At 44.9% G+C, this 16,865-nt stretch overlaps 1 protein-coding gene across 3 annotated transcripts; it reads left to right on the forward strand.

Moving 5' to 3' along the window:
* The first annotated feature begins 6 nt into the window (after window positions 1–6).
* RBFA (ribosome binding factor A) lies at window positions 7–16,602 on the forward strand. 3 transcript variants are annotated; one of them, XR_009454122.1, is made up of 8 exons: window positions 7–237; window positions 3,687–3,729; window positions 5,209–5,385; window positions 6,220–6,332; window positions 9,896–9,980; window positions 11,935–12,008; window positions 12,456–14,818; window positions 15,272–16,602. XR_009454122.1 is itself a non-coding variant. In XM_059706461.1 (7 exons), exons 1-7 carry the CDS (start codon window positions 77–79, stop codon window positions 12,844–12,846), a joined length of 1,044 nt encoding a protein of 347 aa, XP_059562444.1. In that variant the 5' UTR covers window positions 7–76; the 3' UTR covers window positions 12,847–14,839. The 3 variants fall into 3 exon arrangements, 1 of the variants encoding a protein (XP_059562444.1); XR_009454123.1 differs by lacking the exon at window positions 15,272–16,602 and having other exon boundaries at window positions 12,456–14,350; window positions 14,405–14,839; XM_059706461.1 differs by lacking the exon at window positions 15,272–16,602 and having other exon boundaries at window positions 12,456–14,839.
* The last annotated feature ends 263 nt before the right edge of the window (window positions 16,603–16,865 follow it).

The following is a 16,865-nucleotide window of genomic DNA, read 5'->3' on the forward strand; positions in this document are numbered from 1 at the left end:
CCCGCGTTGCTGCACGTCGCCCCGCCCCACGTCGCTGCACCTCACGGTGCTCTGCCCCAGGGCTCTCTCGGGGGCTATGTGGCTGGCGGCCCGCGGGCTGTGGGGACACCCTGCGGGGCTCTGGACGGTACTCGGCGGCCGCAAGGCGGGGCTTCTTCCTGGCGGTGTCCGAGACCTGCATGGCTCCCCGGTCTCCTGCGGCAAGAACCTGCTCCAGAAATTTGCCTCGAAAACCAAGTACGGAGTCCCTGGTGCGGGGCGGAGGGGAGGGGGAGGGTTTAGGGGGAGGGGGGGAGGGATGGGAGCGGTTCACTCACGGTAGGGAGCAGGGAATGGGGTGGTGCCTACCGGACTGGGGTCCGCGGAGGGATGGCGGGGGTCCACGAGGCGGGGGGCGGAGTCCACGGACGGGCGGCGGTGCCCCACTACGCTGGGATCCGCGGACGGCGGGGTCCATGGCACCCCTTCAGCAAGGGCAGCCTTTGCTCGTTAAATGAATGATTATTGAAAGACCACCAGCAATTCCACTTTGTTAACATTTGCGTTTTTCCTGCCCTTTTATCTGTTCTTTTACAGTTGAGATAATAGTCTTCTAAAAATTGCCGGTAGTATGAAGCAAAATGATATATATTATACGTTTATGTTGATTCTTGTTACCAGTACCGTTTTTCAGGAGAGTAGTTTCATCAGAAAATAAAATTAGAAAAACATGAAAAATTTTCTTTCCATGTTAATGCTTTCCTTGCGGGTGGGCTTAATTTGAGAAATAAATTTGAAAGTTTGTCAGGATAGATTTTTATGGTAAGAGATAGAGATAATGAAATATGTTAATACCTATGCCAACTTTTTAAAAAGTATATATATTTTATTGATTTTTCACAGAGAGGAAGGGAGAGAGATAGAGAGTTAGAAACATCGATGAGAGAGAAACATCGATCAGCTGCCTCCCCCACATCTCCTACTGGGAATGTGCCGCAACCCAGGTACATGCCCTTGACCGGAATTGAACCCGGGACCTTTGAGTCCGCAGGCCCACGGTCTATCCACTGAGCCAAACCGGTTTCGGCCTATCCCACTTTTGTAGACATATGTGGTAGATAATTTTTTGTTTTAATAGACTGCTTTTTAAAAGTTTTAGATTTATGGAAAATTTGGCAAAGATGGCACAGAGTTTCCATAAAACCATACCCTTGTATTAACTTCTTACATTATTGGTCTGGTACATTTGTAATAATTAATGAACCAGTATTGTCATGTTATTAATTAAAGTCCATGCATTATTTACATTTCCTTCGGTTTTTATCTAGTGTCCTTTTTCTGTTCCAGTACCCCATTCAGGGACCAGGTAACGTGGTCATTGTCATCTCTTAACTGTGGCAGTTTCTTAAACTGCCCCTGTTTTTGAAGACCTTGACAGTTTTAAGAAATACTGGTTAGCTATTTGTAGGATGCCTCTCTGTTGTGGTTTGTGTGATGTCTTTCTCATGTTTATACTGGGGTTATAGGTTTTTGGGAGGAAGACCATAGAGGTTAAGTGCCATTTACATAACATCCTGTCTGGGGCACATGCTGTCACGTGGTTTATCACTGTTGACGTTAGCTTTGATCACTGACTGAGCTTGTTCTATCAGATGTATCCACTATAAGGGTACTTACCATCCATTCTATACTGTCGTCTTTGGGGAAAGTCACCCTGTGCAGCCCACTCGTGAGTGGGAGTTATGCTCATGAATTATTTGGAATTCTGCATGGGTGATGTGTCTCTTCCACATTTATGAATCCTGTTAGTATGGGCTCATCCGATATAATAAAAGGCTAATATGCAAATTGACAAAATGGCAGAATGACTGCTTGCTATGATGTGCACTGATCACCAGGGGGCAGACGCTCAATGCAGGAGCTGGTCAATGAGGATTGCTGGTCAGTGTGCTCCCACAGGGGGAGCGCCGCTCAGCCAGAAGCCGAGCTCACAGCTGGTGAGCGCAGCAGCAGTGGCGGAAGCCTCTCCCACCTCCGCGGCAGTGCTAAGGATGTCTGACTGCCGGCTTAGGCCTGCTCCCCTAAGCCAGCAGTCGGATATCCCCTGAGGGCTCAGGCCTGGCTGAGGGACCCCCCCTCCCAAGTGCACGAATTTCATGCATCGGGCCTCTAGTAGGTTATAATCCAGTACTCCTTTGTTTTGCTCAACTTGTTCCAGTTTGACCATTGGAAGTTCTTTCAGTTGGATCCTATATCCCCTGGGTATAATCATTATGGGGTTTGTGATGGCTTTTACATTTTTTATTTCATAGTAGAGGCCTAATGCATGAAATTCATGCACAGGTAGGGTCCCTAGCGGCTGCCGGCTGGGGCCTCCCTTCCCTTGGCTGCCTGCCACCGCCACTCCCTGGTGGTCAGCGCGTGTCTCCCAGTTAGTCTAACTCCCACCCATGGGGACAGTTTGCATATTAGCCTTTTATTATATAGGATTTTATTCTTTTTGGTTTTTGTAATCCTCACTCAAGGACATTTCTTCCATTGACTTTTAGAGAGAGTAGAAGGGAGGGAGGGTGGGGAAGAGGTAGAGGGAGAGAAATATCGACGTGAGAGGGACTCATTGGTTGTTTGCCTCCCACATGGGCTGGTGATCGGTCCTACAACCCAGGTACATGCCCTTGACCGGAAATTCAAATGGCAACCCTTAGGTGTGCCAGCCAATGCTCTAACCACTGAGATACCGATCAGGGTTATTTTTAGCACTTCCTTACTTTGTGGCACTATAGGAAGCCGCAGTTCTAGAATCAGCCATTTCTCCAAGGAGTTCTGGTTCCTCTTGATGGAGAATGACCTTAGAAGCCATGATCTGAGAGCTGAGTATGTTCATTTCTATTGGGGTGTCAGTCTTTTAGGCCCTTTCAGCTGACGAAGCAAAAAAGAAAAAATCGGAGTTTATGTTAACTCATGTATATATACCATCTGTAAACATTTCTGTATGTCACCATCTGAATCTGTTGTAAGTGAAACTTGAATTCATATAAATTTCCAACTCTAACTCACTATCACATGGACCATTCTAGTTTCCTTTCCTTGCTCATCTGGAACCTCCCCCTGCACCACTGAGAAGCACCTGTTTACTTAGTTTTTCAACCCCAGTCATTCATCTATACCTCCTGGAGATAGCTTTATCAGGTAGAGTGCAGTGCTCCTGTGCAGTTGGGGAGGTGTATTGTTAAGACCCTCTTTCTCTACCTTTGGAACTACAAGTAGACTGTGAGTAAAAATTATGAGGTTGAGCCCAGCCAATGTGGTTCAGTGGTTGAGCTTCCAACCCATGAACCAAGAGATCCTGGTTCCATTCTTGGTCAGGATATATGCCCAGGTTGTGGGCTTAATCCCTAGTGAGGGGCATGCAGGAGCCAGCTGAATTATCTCTCTCATCGATGTTTCTTTATAGCCCTCTCCATTCCTTTCTCTTTAAAATCAGTAAAAACATTACAAAAAAATTATGAGGTTGAATTGAAACTGTCTTCTCTCTCTCCCCCGCAGCCCATGTTGTTGTCAATTCAGTAGATTCCCAGTCTCATAATATCAGTGTCTAAGTTTAGCTCCTTAGAAATAGTTCTGGTATCATAAGCTCAAGTTAGCATATGTAACTTTTCTCTAATTTACTATCAGTGCCTAACATAATTCTTATTTTCTCACCATAGAAAGAAGTTTTGGTATGAAGGCCCTTCCCTGGGCTCTCACTTGGTAAGTAGAGTAGCAGCAATGAGCACCTTCACAGCCTTGATGGGCATGAGGTTCCAGAAGTTGCAAGGCTCCAGCCTGGCAGTTCTTCCATTTCCATGTTGGAAGGACAGGGTCTGCAGGGGTGGGACTGGTTGAATTGGTAATATGGAATTTGGACCTTCAAAAAAAATTACTGACACGAAAGTTTTCCAGAAGGTCCTATCTGTAATCAAATTCTGACATAGTAATGTCCATTCAGTTTTTATTTTATTTTACTTTTTAAATATATTTTTATTGATTTCAGAGAGGAAGGGAGAGGGAGTGGGAGATAGAAACATCAGGGATGAGAGAGAATCGTTGATTGGCTGCCTCTTGCACGCCCCCCCCCACTGGGGACCAAGCCCACAACCGGGGCATGTGCTCTTTTTTTTATTTGACAGGAAAACAAAGTTTATTGAGGCCCCCGCTCTAGTTCTCTTACTCCTGTACAGTCTTGGTTTCCTGTAGATGCCCAGTCCGGCGAGTGGCAATGAGACCCACTTTTTGGCCAGCAGGGGCCGGGGTATGTGCTCTTGACCAGAATCGAACCTGGCACCCTTCAGTCCACAGGCTGACACTCTATCCACTGAGCCAAACTGGCCAGGGCCATTCAGTTTTTAATGTGTGTGTATAAAACACACATTTATATAGATATATTGCACAAGTTTATGTAATTAATGACTCTGGGGACACTGATAGAAAAAAATAAACTGAGTATACTAAAAACCATTGAATTGTACATGTTAAGAGGGAGCATCTTATGGGTGGATTATATTTCAGTAAAAATTTTTCTTGAAAAATATGTACTGGCAGTAATTTTTTAAAAATATCTTTTTATTGATTTCAGAGAGGAAGGGAGAGGGAGAGAGAAATAGAAACATTAACAATGAGAAAGAATCATTGACGGACTGCTTCCTGCATGCCCCCTGCTTGGGATCAAGACTGAAATATGGGCATGTGCCCTTGACTGGAATTGAACCCAGGATCCTTCAGTCCTCAGGCCAATGCTCTGGCCACTGAGCCAAACCAGCCAGGGCAGTAATTTTTTTCTTTAAAATATATTTTTATTGATTTCAGAGAGGAAGGGAAAGGGAGAGAGAGATAGAAACATCAGTGATGAGAGAGAATCATTGATCGGCTGCCTCCTACACGCCTCACACTAGGGGATCAGGGGGATCAAGTCCAGGCATGTGCCCTGACCGGGCATTGAACCCTGACCTGGTTCATAGGTCGACACTCAACCACTGAGCCGGGCAGTAATTTTTATCTTGGAGGAATGCTAGGTAAAATCTGGAAGAATCCAGCTCTGTAAAATAAACTTAAAGCTAAGGTGGTTGAGTGTAATATTTGTTTCTTGTTTATCAAGGTGTTCAAATTCTTCCCAGCTGCCTTTATTGTAAGTTAGCACAAGTTTAATGTATAATCTAATGTTAGCCTTTGTGTCTGTTCTTCTTAATGCAGACTTACAAGCCATCCAAGTTGGAACTCCTAACAAAGAGCACCTCAAAGAAAACCAGGAAGGAAGACCACGTGCGCCTGAGGGCCCTGAATGGCCTCCTCTACAAAGCGCTCAGCGATTTGCTGTGCAGCCCTGAAGTGAGCCAAGAGATCTACGACCTGAATGTGGAGCTGTCCAAGGTAGACTGCAGGGGCCAAACAGAAATGGGACAGGATTGCTGGCCTAACCGTTGGGAAAAAGGCACCAGGTCACTCACAAGGTCTTTAGTTTGGGTTGTGGAAGTGATGCTAAGGGTGGCCATTTAAGTACTGAAGACAGATAGAGGGGATGATTGTGGTACCAAATCAGGGAAAGGAGGTATCCGACCAGATAGCACCAAGTGTGTGGTCAGACGCCCAGAAAGTGTGATGACATGGAGCAATCGAAGACCTGTGGGTCAGATGAGAAGTTGATATGTCTGCCTTTGTCTTGGAGTAAAGATGAAGGAGGTGACTTTCTGCCATCTGTCCACTTAGAGCAGTGGTTCTCAACCCTCTGGCCCTTTAAATACAGTTCCTCATGTTATGACCCAACCATAAAATTATTTTCGTTGCTACTTCATAACTGTCATGTTGCTACTGTTATGAATCGTAATGTAAATATCTGATGCAGGATGGTCTTAGGCGACCCCTGTGAAAGGGTCGTTCGACCGCCAAAGGGGTCGCGACCCACAGGTTGAGAACCGCTGACTCAGAGTGAGTTTAGCCAAAGGGAAGTAGTGAGGAGAATAGTGGCAGTTCAGGTGTTTTCAGTGAGTGCTGTGGGGTCGGGGTTGGGGAGGTGAGGGTTCGGTTTCTGGCCCCGCTTCCTCAGCTGAGAGTGTGTGCAGGAGATGGTGGCTTGTGATAGTGCAGCTGGAGCACTAGCATCTCAGGAGGTGGACATGCTATCTCATTAATTTCCATCTCCTGTGCATTGTTTGTGGAAAACCCACTTAAACTGAAAGGGATTTGCTGGGGGTTGGGGGGTGTCAGGTGTCTTTGACCTCAGACTTCTCCGCCTGCCGTGTGTACTGGAGGACGACTGGTTCTGCTGAGCAGAATGCACACACCCAGGATACCCTGAAGCGATTCTCAGCACATATGAGGTGAGGATGCTTTGCTTGCCAGGTGTGTTTGCTTTTGCAGCACCTGGAATTTACCAGCCTGTTTCATGATGTATTTTTGCTTTTGAGGGAAATTTTGGAAGCATTTTCTTTCTTTCTTTATTTATTTCCTCACCCGAGGATTTGTTGGTGGTTTTTATTTATTTACTTATTTTAGAGAGAGAGAAAGAGAAATATCGATCTCTCGGGTGTGCACACCCCGACTGGAGACCTAGCCTGCAACCTAGGTAGGTGCCCTGACCGGGAATTGAACCCGTAACCCTTCGGTGTATGGATGATGTTCCAACTAACCACTACCCAGTCAGGGCTGGAAGCATTGTCTTGAACTTCAGAGTATAATTTACATTTTCATATAAGCCATAATCTAGGCAAGTGTTTCTCAGTGTGTGGTCCTTGATCCTTAGGGAGCCCCAATATATTTTGGGGGGTTCATGAGGTTAAAGCTATTTTCATAATAAGATGTTATTTTCTTTTTTCACTGTGTGGACATTTGCACTGAAGCCACCAGAGGACCTGTAGTCATCATAGCTTCATGCCACATGCTCACATGAGCGCTAACCTGTAGGCTGAAGGGTCCTGGGTTCAATTCCAGTCAAGGGCACATGCCTTGGTTGCAAGCTCGATCTGGCTGGGGTGCGTACAGGAGGCAACCAATCAGTGAAACATCGATGTTTCTCTCTCTCTCTCTGTCTTCCCCTCTCCCTTCCACTCTCTCTAAAAATCAATGGAAAAATATTCTTGGTTGAGGATTTTAAAAAAAGAAAGAAAAAAGGGAATATCCTTGATGGGTAAGTAAAAGTTACTAATATTATTAAATTTTGACCCTTCGGTGCATGTCTTTTTTTTTTTAAATGTTATTTTACTGATTTTAGAGAGAGGAGGGGAGAGGGAGAGAGATAGAAAGAAACATTGATGAGAGAGAAACTTTAACATTGATTGGGGATCAAGCCCGCAACCTGGGTATGTGCCCTGATTGGGAATCAAATGGTGACCTCTTGGTGCATGAGTCGACCGCTGAGCCACATTGAGTGGGCAAGAATACTTGTCTTTTTAGTATTGTATGTGGTGGGAAGTATATGTGGAGCCCCTGCTGTGTGCTGAGGTAGGGTGGCTGTCCCTGGGAAGAATGCTGCAGGTGATGAAATAGACACTTTTTCACTTGACGGAGCAAGAGAACCAACTACAGTTTTTGAGATTTGGGTATTTAACAGACACTTTCTGCAAATGGGCCAAATGAACCTGTCACTTCAGGGAAATCAACTGACCATACATGTTGCCAATGATAAAATTCAGGCTTTGAAGTAAAAATCAGAAGTTTAGAAAGCATAACTACCGCTGTGAGTTTGACAGCTTTCCAATAAATACTGTTAAGTACTGATGAGATTGGTGGTGATGCCAACAAAGGCAGTGTTGTGTGGTGAAATGTGTCAGTCAACCTTCCAACAACCTGCGTCCCTTGCTGACCCAGTGCTTCCAGATGGCCAGTGCGTGTGAGGTTACAGAGCCACGCGTAGGGAAAGGTCAAAGTCCAAGAGAGACCAGGGAGTTTAGTGTGACAGTGAGGCATGTTCATTGGTTTCCGATTCCACATTGCAACTGACCTTTAAAAAACGATCATGTGTTGAGTTTTTGTTTAGTATCAAAAAGATCCACATTTTTCTTAAGGGTGTTCATATAGTCCTCCATTTTTCAGTAACAAATCTATGCGGGGCCAGATTTTCTTCTTATATTTCAGCCAAAATAACATCAGAACAGATTGAATGCAGATGCAAATATGAGAATCCAACTGTTTTTTCATTAAGCGGGGCATTAAAGAAATTTGCAACTGTAATACATTGCCACTCTTTTCAGTAATTATTTTTGGAAAATAACAGTTATTGCCATTAAAAATGTCTATGTGAATGTTTGGTGGGTTTACTTTATTTTTAATTTATTTATTGCTTTTGAGAGAGAGGGAGAGAAAGAGAAAGAGAGAAACATCAATTTGTTGTCCCACTTATGCATTCGTTGGTTGATTCTTGTATGTGCCCTGACCAGGGATCGAACCTGCATGACTTACCAGATGACTCTAACCAAACTGGTCAGGGGCCTAGTGGGTTTACTTTAAATGAATTAATAAATACATATTTTTAAATTTTTTATTTTAATTCCTAGTATGGTAAATATTGATGAATATAACCCATAAACAAAAGATCTTTGGGGTCCTCAGTAATGTTTTTAGTGTAAAGGAATCCTGAAGTTTTGAGAACTGGTGAGCTGGGTGATAGTAAAGAAGTTATTCAGTTTTCTCCTCAGGCTTATAAAAAGTCCAGAAACCCACCCAACCAGCACTCAGAATTGGAATCCCTCCTTCCTGCTTCCCTCTGCTTTCTCTGTGGCTCTTACCTCTCACCATATAGCATCCTGCGTTGCCAGGAGAAGGAGGCAGATGTTGAGAAGTCAGAGTTGTACAAGGAGCTGGTATTTTCACATCATCTGTGTAGCTCTCTTGCATGGTGATCACTGACACCTGTCACAGTGATCCGTAAGAGTCTGTAAAGGTGTGTACTAAAGAATGGTCAGTTAATTTGATTTTTACATTTAACAGAAACAAGAAAGTGAGAAATTTCCAACAAGTGTTGAGATAACAGTATTGTTTTCTAATTGATTTTTAGGTAGTTAGAAAATTTAGTTAAGCATAATGTTTTCCCAACTCTGATCAGCCAGGGTTTAGTGTAAAGGTTTTTTCATAACTGTGTACCTAGATCTGCTGTCACTGAGTAAATACACTTTACGTCACAGCCACATTTTCACTGGATACTTGCACCCTTATTTACCTTTCATCGGCTTGTTGCATGACTGAATAATACAGAGATCACTTCTGTGTGACATCTGGGTGGTTGGGGACTGTGTTGGTGTCGTTGCCAATGCATGTCCATTGGATAGAGGATGAAACACTGATGGGTGGTTAGTGGCCAACCATGGAGGCCAAGGCCAAAGTGATGCCCAGGAAGGCATCTAGGTTTATTATATTTTTGTTATAGTCTTCACCCAAGGATATTTTTCCATTGATTTTTTTAGAAAGAGTGGAAGAGAGAGGGAAAGACAGAAACATTTGATGTGAGAGAAACACATCAATTGGTTGCCTCCTGCACGGGCCCCGGTCAGGGCTTGGGCTGGGGAGGAATCTGCAACCAAGGTATGTGCCCTTGACTGGATTCAAATCCGGGACCCTTTGTTCTGCAAGCCAACGTTCTCTCCACTGAGCCAGACCGCTATGGCGAGGGCCTCTAAGTTTAGGTCAGTGTATTTACAGGGATCTCAATAAATAATTGCATTTAGAGAATTAAAACAGTTGTGGTGATGATGCATTTCTTATCCCTTTTGTAATGTGCAGTTGGTTAAAGGCCTTTCTGGGCTGACATTTTCATTCTTGAATAATGTGATAAGCAAATCTTATTTCTTATGTCTTTGTGAGATTATCACGTATTTTTGTTTCTGGCACTCTCACACCTCTCCTGTGAATGTCACCTGCCACAGCACTAATCTGCATTGTCTCTTTCCAGGCATCTTTTGCTGTCCCAGCAGACTCTGAGGAACATGCCACCAATAGTGTTTGTTCAGGACAAACAGCATGCAGTTCTAGCTGAGGTGAGGCCTTTAAATCATAGACTTTTGAAGTAAACTTTTACATAGGTGAGGTTTCTAAAAAGGTAATGCTTACTGTTTACCAAAGTAATACTTGAAAGGGCACAAATGAAAAGACAAATTCCCATGCTCATTCCCAGCCTGAGTCACCAGATGTAACCTTATTTTCTGGTTCTAATTTTTTTCTTTTTAATACTCACCCCAGGATATGTTCTTACTGATTTCAGAGAGAGAGGAAGGGAAAGATAAGAAAACATTGATGTGAGATAAACATCGATCTGTTGCCTCCTATACACGCTCTGACTGGGAATTGAACCCGCAGCCTTTGAATATACAGGATGACACTTCAATTAACTGAGCCACCTGGCTAGGGCTTTAATTTTTTTTAACCATGTTTTTATTGATTTCAGAGAGGAAGGGAAAGGGAGAGAGGGATAGAAACACAAATGATGAGAGAGAACCATTGATCACCCACCTCTTGCACTGCCCCTACTGGGGATCGAGCCTATAACCCAGGCATGTGCCCTGAACAGGAATGGAACCGTGACCTCCTGGTTCATAGGTTGATGCTGAACTACTGAGCAACACCAGCTGGGCCTGGGCTTTAGTATTTTTTTAATGCTTATCTCTCTAACTCAAGTAGTGAACCAAATCTCCAGTTCTTGATTTATAAACTTGAGGCAGCCAGAGCTACCCTCCTGTGCTTACTGTTTTCTCTCATTTCCTGGATTGCAATCCACCTATGGTTATTATCACTGTTGCGGATTTATGCACTGGTGGAGTCCCTTGGCCTGGCTTGCGGGGATCAGGCTGAAACCAGCAGTCCGACATCCCCCGAGGGGTCCCAAATTGCGGGAGGGTGCAAGCCAGGCCAAGGGACCCCACAGGTGTACGAATCTGTGCACTAGGCTTCTAGTATACATATAAGATCTTTGGTTAATCTCTTCCCCCCTCTCCCCTCACCCTTCACTCCTGAGATTCATCAGTCTGTCCCATGTTTCCATGCTTGTGCATTGAGCGTCTGCCCCCTGGTGGACATTGTGCATCATAGCTACTGGTCGAATGGTCACTTAGGCTTTTATATAGATAGATTATTATTAATCCTCACTCAAGGATATGTTCTTATTGATTTCAGAGAGAGAGAGAGAGAAAGGGAGGGGGAGAGACAGAGAAACATCAACCAGTTGCCTTCCATACATACCCTGACTGGGGATCAGCCCACAACCCAGGCATGTGTCCTGACCAGGAATCGAACCAGTGACCTTTTGGTACATGGGATGATGCTTAACCAACTGAGCCACACTGGCCAGGGCCAGTCCTGCTTGTTTTTATTTCTGCTTATCTTCGGGTTGTACAGATTAGTTATATGTCTGGTCCAAGTTCCTGTCAGAGCGTGTGTTGGGACTCTTTTCTCCCAGTTTGTCTTTCTTGTGTCAATCTTATTTCTGGTGTTTTCTGTGCACTAATTTAACTCCTGGTTCTGCTGCTTTGCACATTTATAATTTTTATCGGCATCCCTGGGTGACACTGCTTTCAGTTGCTGCAGAGTGACGGGCTGTCTGGGCTTGCACTAGAGTGGACACTGCCCCAGGAAGGCTGACTTGGTGCTGGCCGGCTTTTTCCCCAAGCACAAATCCTGTGGCAAAACAAGCATTTTACAAAACAGTAAATGTTACTTACATAATTCAATTAATATCCAATTGTTGTTAGTAAATTTTACTAACATTTACAAATTTCAATGGTTTTTAAAAACTGTTCATCATCAAAGAAAATGTGATTGTTAAAATAATAGGTGTTTGAAAGCACTGGCTATTGTATGGTCTCGTCTTTGGGAAGGTATTGCTGGAAGAAGTGACGTAAAGTGCACCCGGAAGGCCTATGGCCCAGTGCAGGGTGCATGCAGCTCTGACACAGCACTGCGGGTGTGGTTGCTGAACTGCCTTCTGTTCTTTTCCAGGTGGATCGGTTACTGGCAATTGCTGATTTTGGACCCCCTGATGAACAAGAAGACCTCACACAAAGTGACTTCAGGTGATACATGTGGACGTGTGCTCAGTTCTTGGGCAGATGCAAGGTGTGAGTGGCCTGCAGCAGCTCTGGTGGCACCTGGTGAGGCCAAGGTGCCACTGTACCAATAATAGAATGAACTAAGTTTGCATCAAGAAACGGCCCCAAATATGGCCTAGTGTGCTGGGCATGTTTAATTGGGGGGAAGGAGAATGAAAATGTGTCTAATGACCATGCAAATGGCTGCATCAGAATTGTCGAGGCCTGTGCCACACACAGGCACCAAGAGTGCTGGTTGAGTGGTCCTGGACTGGAGAGTGCCAAAACCAAAACTCACTGTCCTATCCTCCACAGTTTCCATTAGGTAGACCTTAGGACAGTTCAGAGGCCATGGGTGTGGGAAGGTGAAGCACTAGCCCAGGAGCTCCCATGAAGTTGCTCTGGCGCTTCATCTGTGCTTCTCCCTTCCAGGGACCCTGAGGCCGCAGATGCTCCATCGCCGTGTGACGCCCTGGGCCCTGCCGTGCACTCGAGTCTGTATGGGATTGATCATGAGGCTCTCAACAAGCAGATCATGGAGTACAAGAAGAGGAGAGAGAAAGGACACAGGGGCGAGAGCCCAGCATGGCTGGGGCCAGAGCAGGTGGCTGAGCTGACAAGGCAAATGACAAGGAAGAAGAAGGCCAAACCTCGTGTGGACGATGATCTCTCCCCCAAGAACTATCCGTGGGGGTTGGTGAGTGAAGACGACCTGGACGATGATGGGGCCCTTCAGGAGGAGTTCACCCCAGTACAGGAGTGGGAGCTCCGAGAAGCAGAGCAGGAACTGAAGGCAGAGAGAGGAGGTGACAGAAAGGACTGAGGTGACTGTTAATGATCACAAAGGGTGTGGGTGTGAGGCTTCAACTCTGCACCTGATGGAAATTCTGCTTTGAGAAGCACAGTCATTTCTAGTTTTTCACAGGAAAGCCTTTGTAGGATGTGCAGCTGAGTTACACCAGTTACCTCTCTCAGCCCTGCTATTACTGGTACTGTGGAAAGTAAGATGGCCTGTGGAAAGTGCATAAAAACCTTTTAGATTGATGACAATAAGGTTGATCTCATTATTTGCGGACTCCATATTTTTAGGTTTGCCTACTCATTAAAATTTCTTTTTTTTAAAGATTTTAAATTAATTTTCAGAGAGGAAGGGGGAGAGGGAAATAAAAAAAGAGAAACATTGATGTGAGAGTGCAACATTGATTGGCTGCCTCCGCACACCCCAGACCGGGATTGAGCCTGCAACCCAGGTATGTACCCTGACCAGGAATCAAACTGGCAACCTTTTAGTGCATGGGATAGCATCCAACATTTGAGCCACACTGGCCAGGGTTCACTAAAATTTCTTTGTAACCCCAAAATCAATACTTGGAGCATTTTCACAGTCATTCTTAGATATGCCCAGAGAGATGAAAATTGGAATCATGCAGTGCACACATCTTAGTTAAGTTCAGACAAGACAAAGCTCTACCTTCTTGTTTCCTCTCATACTGTAAACAACTGCTTTTCGAGGTTTACTTAGTGCCACATTTTCCACGATTTTGTGTCTTTGATGGCGATTTCACTGTTTAAAAATGGCCCCAAGCAGGGTGGTAAAGTGCTGTCTAGTTTTCCTAAGTGTAAGATGGCTGTGATGTGCCTTTCAGAGAAAGAAAAGAGGTCAGATGAGTATTGTTCAGGCACGAGTAAGGAGCTGTTGGGGAAAGTAAAATGATATTTAGGTAATCAGAGACGGGTGCACTGTTAAGATAAAGCACAGAGAACTTGGAACATAATTTCCATTTTTGCAAAGTGTTTCAGGAAGGAAATATTGCTCTCATCTCTGCATTGCTGGCAAGCCCCCAACGCTGTTTCCTTCATAGGCATCTGGGACCAGATGCAGTGCCCCAGCAGGGACATGGCACCAAGCAGCTCTGCCTTTGCCAGCACAATGGCCCGACTGAAGAAACTGGATTACAGGACACAGGCAGACCCCTGCAGATGCTCTAGGCATGTTGATATTTGGGTAGCACATGTGTGATCCCATTCGCCTTCAAAGGATGTGTGTATCCTTGTGTGGGGAGCCATTTCCTCGGAGTACAGGTTGCTTCTCTCCTGACTGAAGAAGGGGGTTGAACCTGTGTTAAAATGTATGAGGGATTTGTTCTAATCAGGTATGTGAAGATGACAGACTTGGAGACAATTGCCTTGAATGAAATATTTGGTACTTGCAGCTTCTAAGAGAAGGAACCACATTGTGCAGGACCACCAGGAAGTGTAAGGTGGGTCAGGAGGCAGAACAAATTGGGGTGGAGGGAGGGGGAGCATTGTCCAGAGCCTATGCTGTGGTTTCTCCAGAAAGGAATGGGCAAGGCATAGTAGATAAGTTTGAGCAGGATTAGGATTGGATGGTTGGAATAATTTCAGCAGACTCTGGGCTGCAAGGGTAGTTTCTACTTGCCCAGTACCTGGTCCTGGGGTGATAAAGGGCAGAGGAAATATTGGCCTGGGAGTGTAAGAGCTAGATAAAAGAAGTGGTTGGAAAGACCTGATTAATACTAGACCCACAGCACTGAGAAGCCTGCTCTACTGACCACTAATTCTGCATCAACACTGCAGAAGGTACGTAGATCCCAAGTGCCAAGAGGTGAGTGTGGTGGCAAGGCTCTTGAGTTGTGATGTCAGTACACACCGAATGCAGGCGTGCCATGTCTTCCACGTATCAAAGAAATGGGGATTGTAGGAAATGCTGGTACAATATGCTGCTTGTTCTTTTTTCTTTCCATTTGTGCTCCAGAGCCAAGCTCCGTATAAAAGTAACAAATGGCAAGAATGATTTTTCTTTTAAATATATTTTATTGATTTTTTACAGAGAGGAAGGGAGAGAGATAGAGAGTTAGAAACATCGATGAGAGAGAAACATCGATCAGCTGCCTCCTGCACATCTCCTACCGGGGATATGCCCGCAACCCAGGTACATGCCCCTGACCGGAATCGAACCTGGGACCTTTCAGTCCGCAGGCCGACGCTCCATCCACCGAGCCAAACCGGTTTCGGCAAGAATGATTTTTTAAAATATATTTAATTAATTTTTTACAGAGAGGAAGGGAGAGGGATAGAGAGTTAGAAACATCGATGGGAGAGAAACATTGGTCAGCTGCCTCCTGCACACCCCCCACTGGGGATGTGCCCGCAACCAAGGTACATGCCCTTGACTGGAATCGAACCTGGGACCTTTCAGTCCGCAGGCCGACGCTCTATCCACTGAGCCAAACCGGTCAGGGCTGACATTTTTTTTAGACCCAGGAAATTTTGTTTATATTCCATACAGGAAGGATTTAAGACTATTTGTAAGGATGGATAAAACACCACATAATAGTATTAAGTAGAACAAAAATAAAGGGGCCAGGAATGAGAAGAGATGGTACTTGGACCAATAATGGAATGAATTAAGGTTGTGTCAAGAAAGGGAGACTAAATGTGAACCTGGCTGATGTTTTCCACTCGTGGGTTCTCAGAGTGTTTCTACTGGAGCCCTATTCACGAGGGAGGGGTAGTTTGGTCATTGACTCCTCCCTGCATTTCCTGAAAGTGGTGGAAGGTGTTGCCATGTGGACATGGACCAATTCCATTTAGGTAAAAAAATAACACTAATAGGATCTGCATTAGCAACTGGAATGCAGCACTTTGCACATCTTTAAGGATTAATTTCATCTTTGATATGAAAAGAAACAAAACTAAACACCAGACTTCCCAAATACAAAGAATGCTTCCAAATTCACTAAAAGGACTTAGAACTTTAGTTACTTCAAGCACATTCAAGGACCTTCCAGGTTGGTAGGCATGTGGAGATTTGGGGTGTGGCACGCTTGGAGGACATGGGAGCTCTGGGTTTTTTCCCAACACCTCACCCCATGTAGCCCTTCCACCTGGCTATGCCCGAGTTATATTGTTTTAAAATAAGCTGGTGATCTACATGTGGGCCTTCAGATAGCAACCAAAAGTCCCACCACATATACTTCCTGAAGAGTGATACCAAAGGGCCAGTTGGAAATCTTAGGACCACCTGTGCATCCAAACTTTGGATCTTAGTAAAACAGCAACAGCCTTGCTTCTTTCTCTGCTAGAACAGGAACTATAAAAATTGGTCCAAGATTTTGGCAAAGCAGAATGCCAAGAGTTACTCTGTGTCTGCAGGGCACAGCAAATGGGAGACACTGTTCCATTCCTCTAGGTCATGGATGCCCTGAATGCATCAGGACCCGTCTCTAGAAACATCCAAGAAGCAGCCTGTGTGCAGCTTCTTTCCCTAAAAATGCTCAAGTTTGCCTAACCAGGCATGACAGCATAGGAAGCAGGAGTTCTAACTCACAGCCTTTCAGTGTCTCACTTTACCCATCTGTGAAGTGCACACAGGATATTAGACAAGAAAACCTCACCTCCTTTCACAATTCTGAGGAATCTAGTGGAAGATGGATGTGGGACATCTCATTGTGCCAGATAACCTGAGATGACAGTGACTGTACAACTACTGCTAAGACCAGAACCCAAATGTTCCTAGTAAATATGGAAGCAATATGGTTTCCATCTATCTTATTTTTTTTTATTTTTATATATTTTATTGATTTTTTACAGAGAGGAAGGGAGAGGGGATAGAGAGTTAGAAACATCGATGAGAGAGAAACATCGATCAGCTGCCTCCTGCACACCTCCCACTGGAGATGTGCCTGCAACCAAGGCACATGCCCTTGGCCAGAATCAAACTTGTGACCCCTCAGTCCACAGGCCGATGCTCCATCCACTGAGCCAAACCGGTTAGGGCCCATCTATCTTCTTTTAAAATGGACTTTCAGCAACTGAAGG

Source organism: Myotis daubentonii, chromosome 8 (assembly GCF_963259705.1).
Source record: "Myotis daubentonii chromosome 8, mMyoDau2.1, whole genome shotgun sequence".
NCBI lineage: Eukaryota > Metazoa > Chordata > Mammalia > Chiroptera > Vespertilionidae > Myotis > Myotis daubentonii.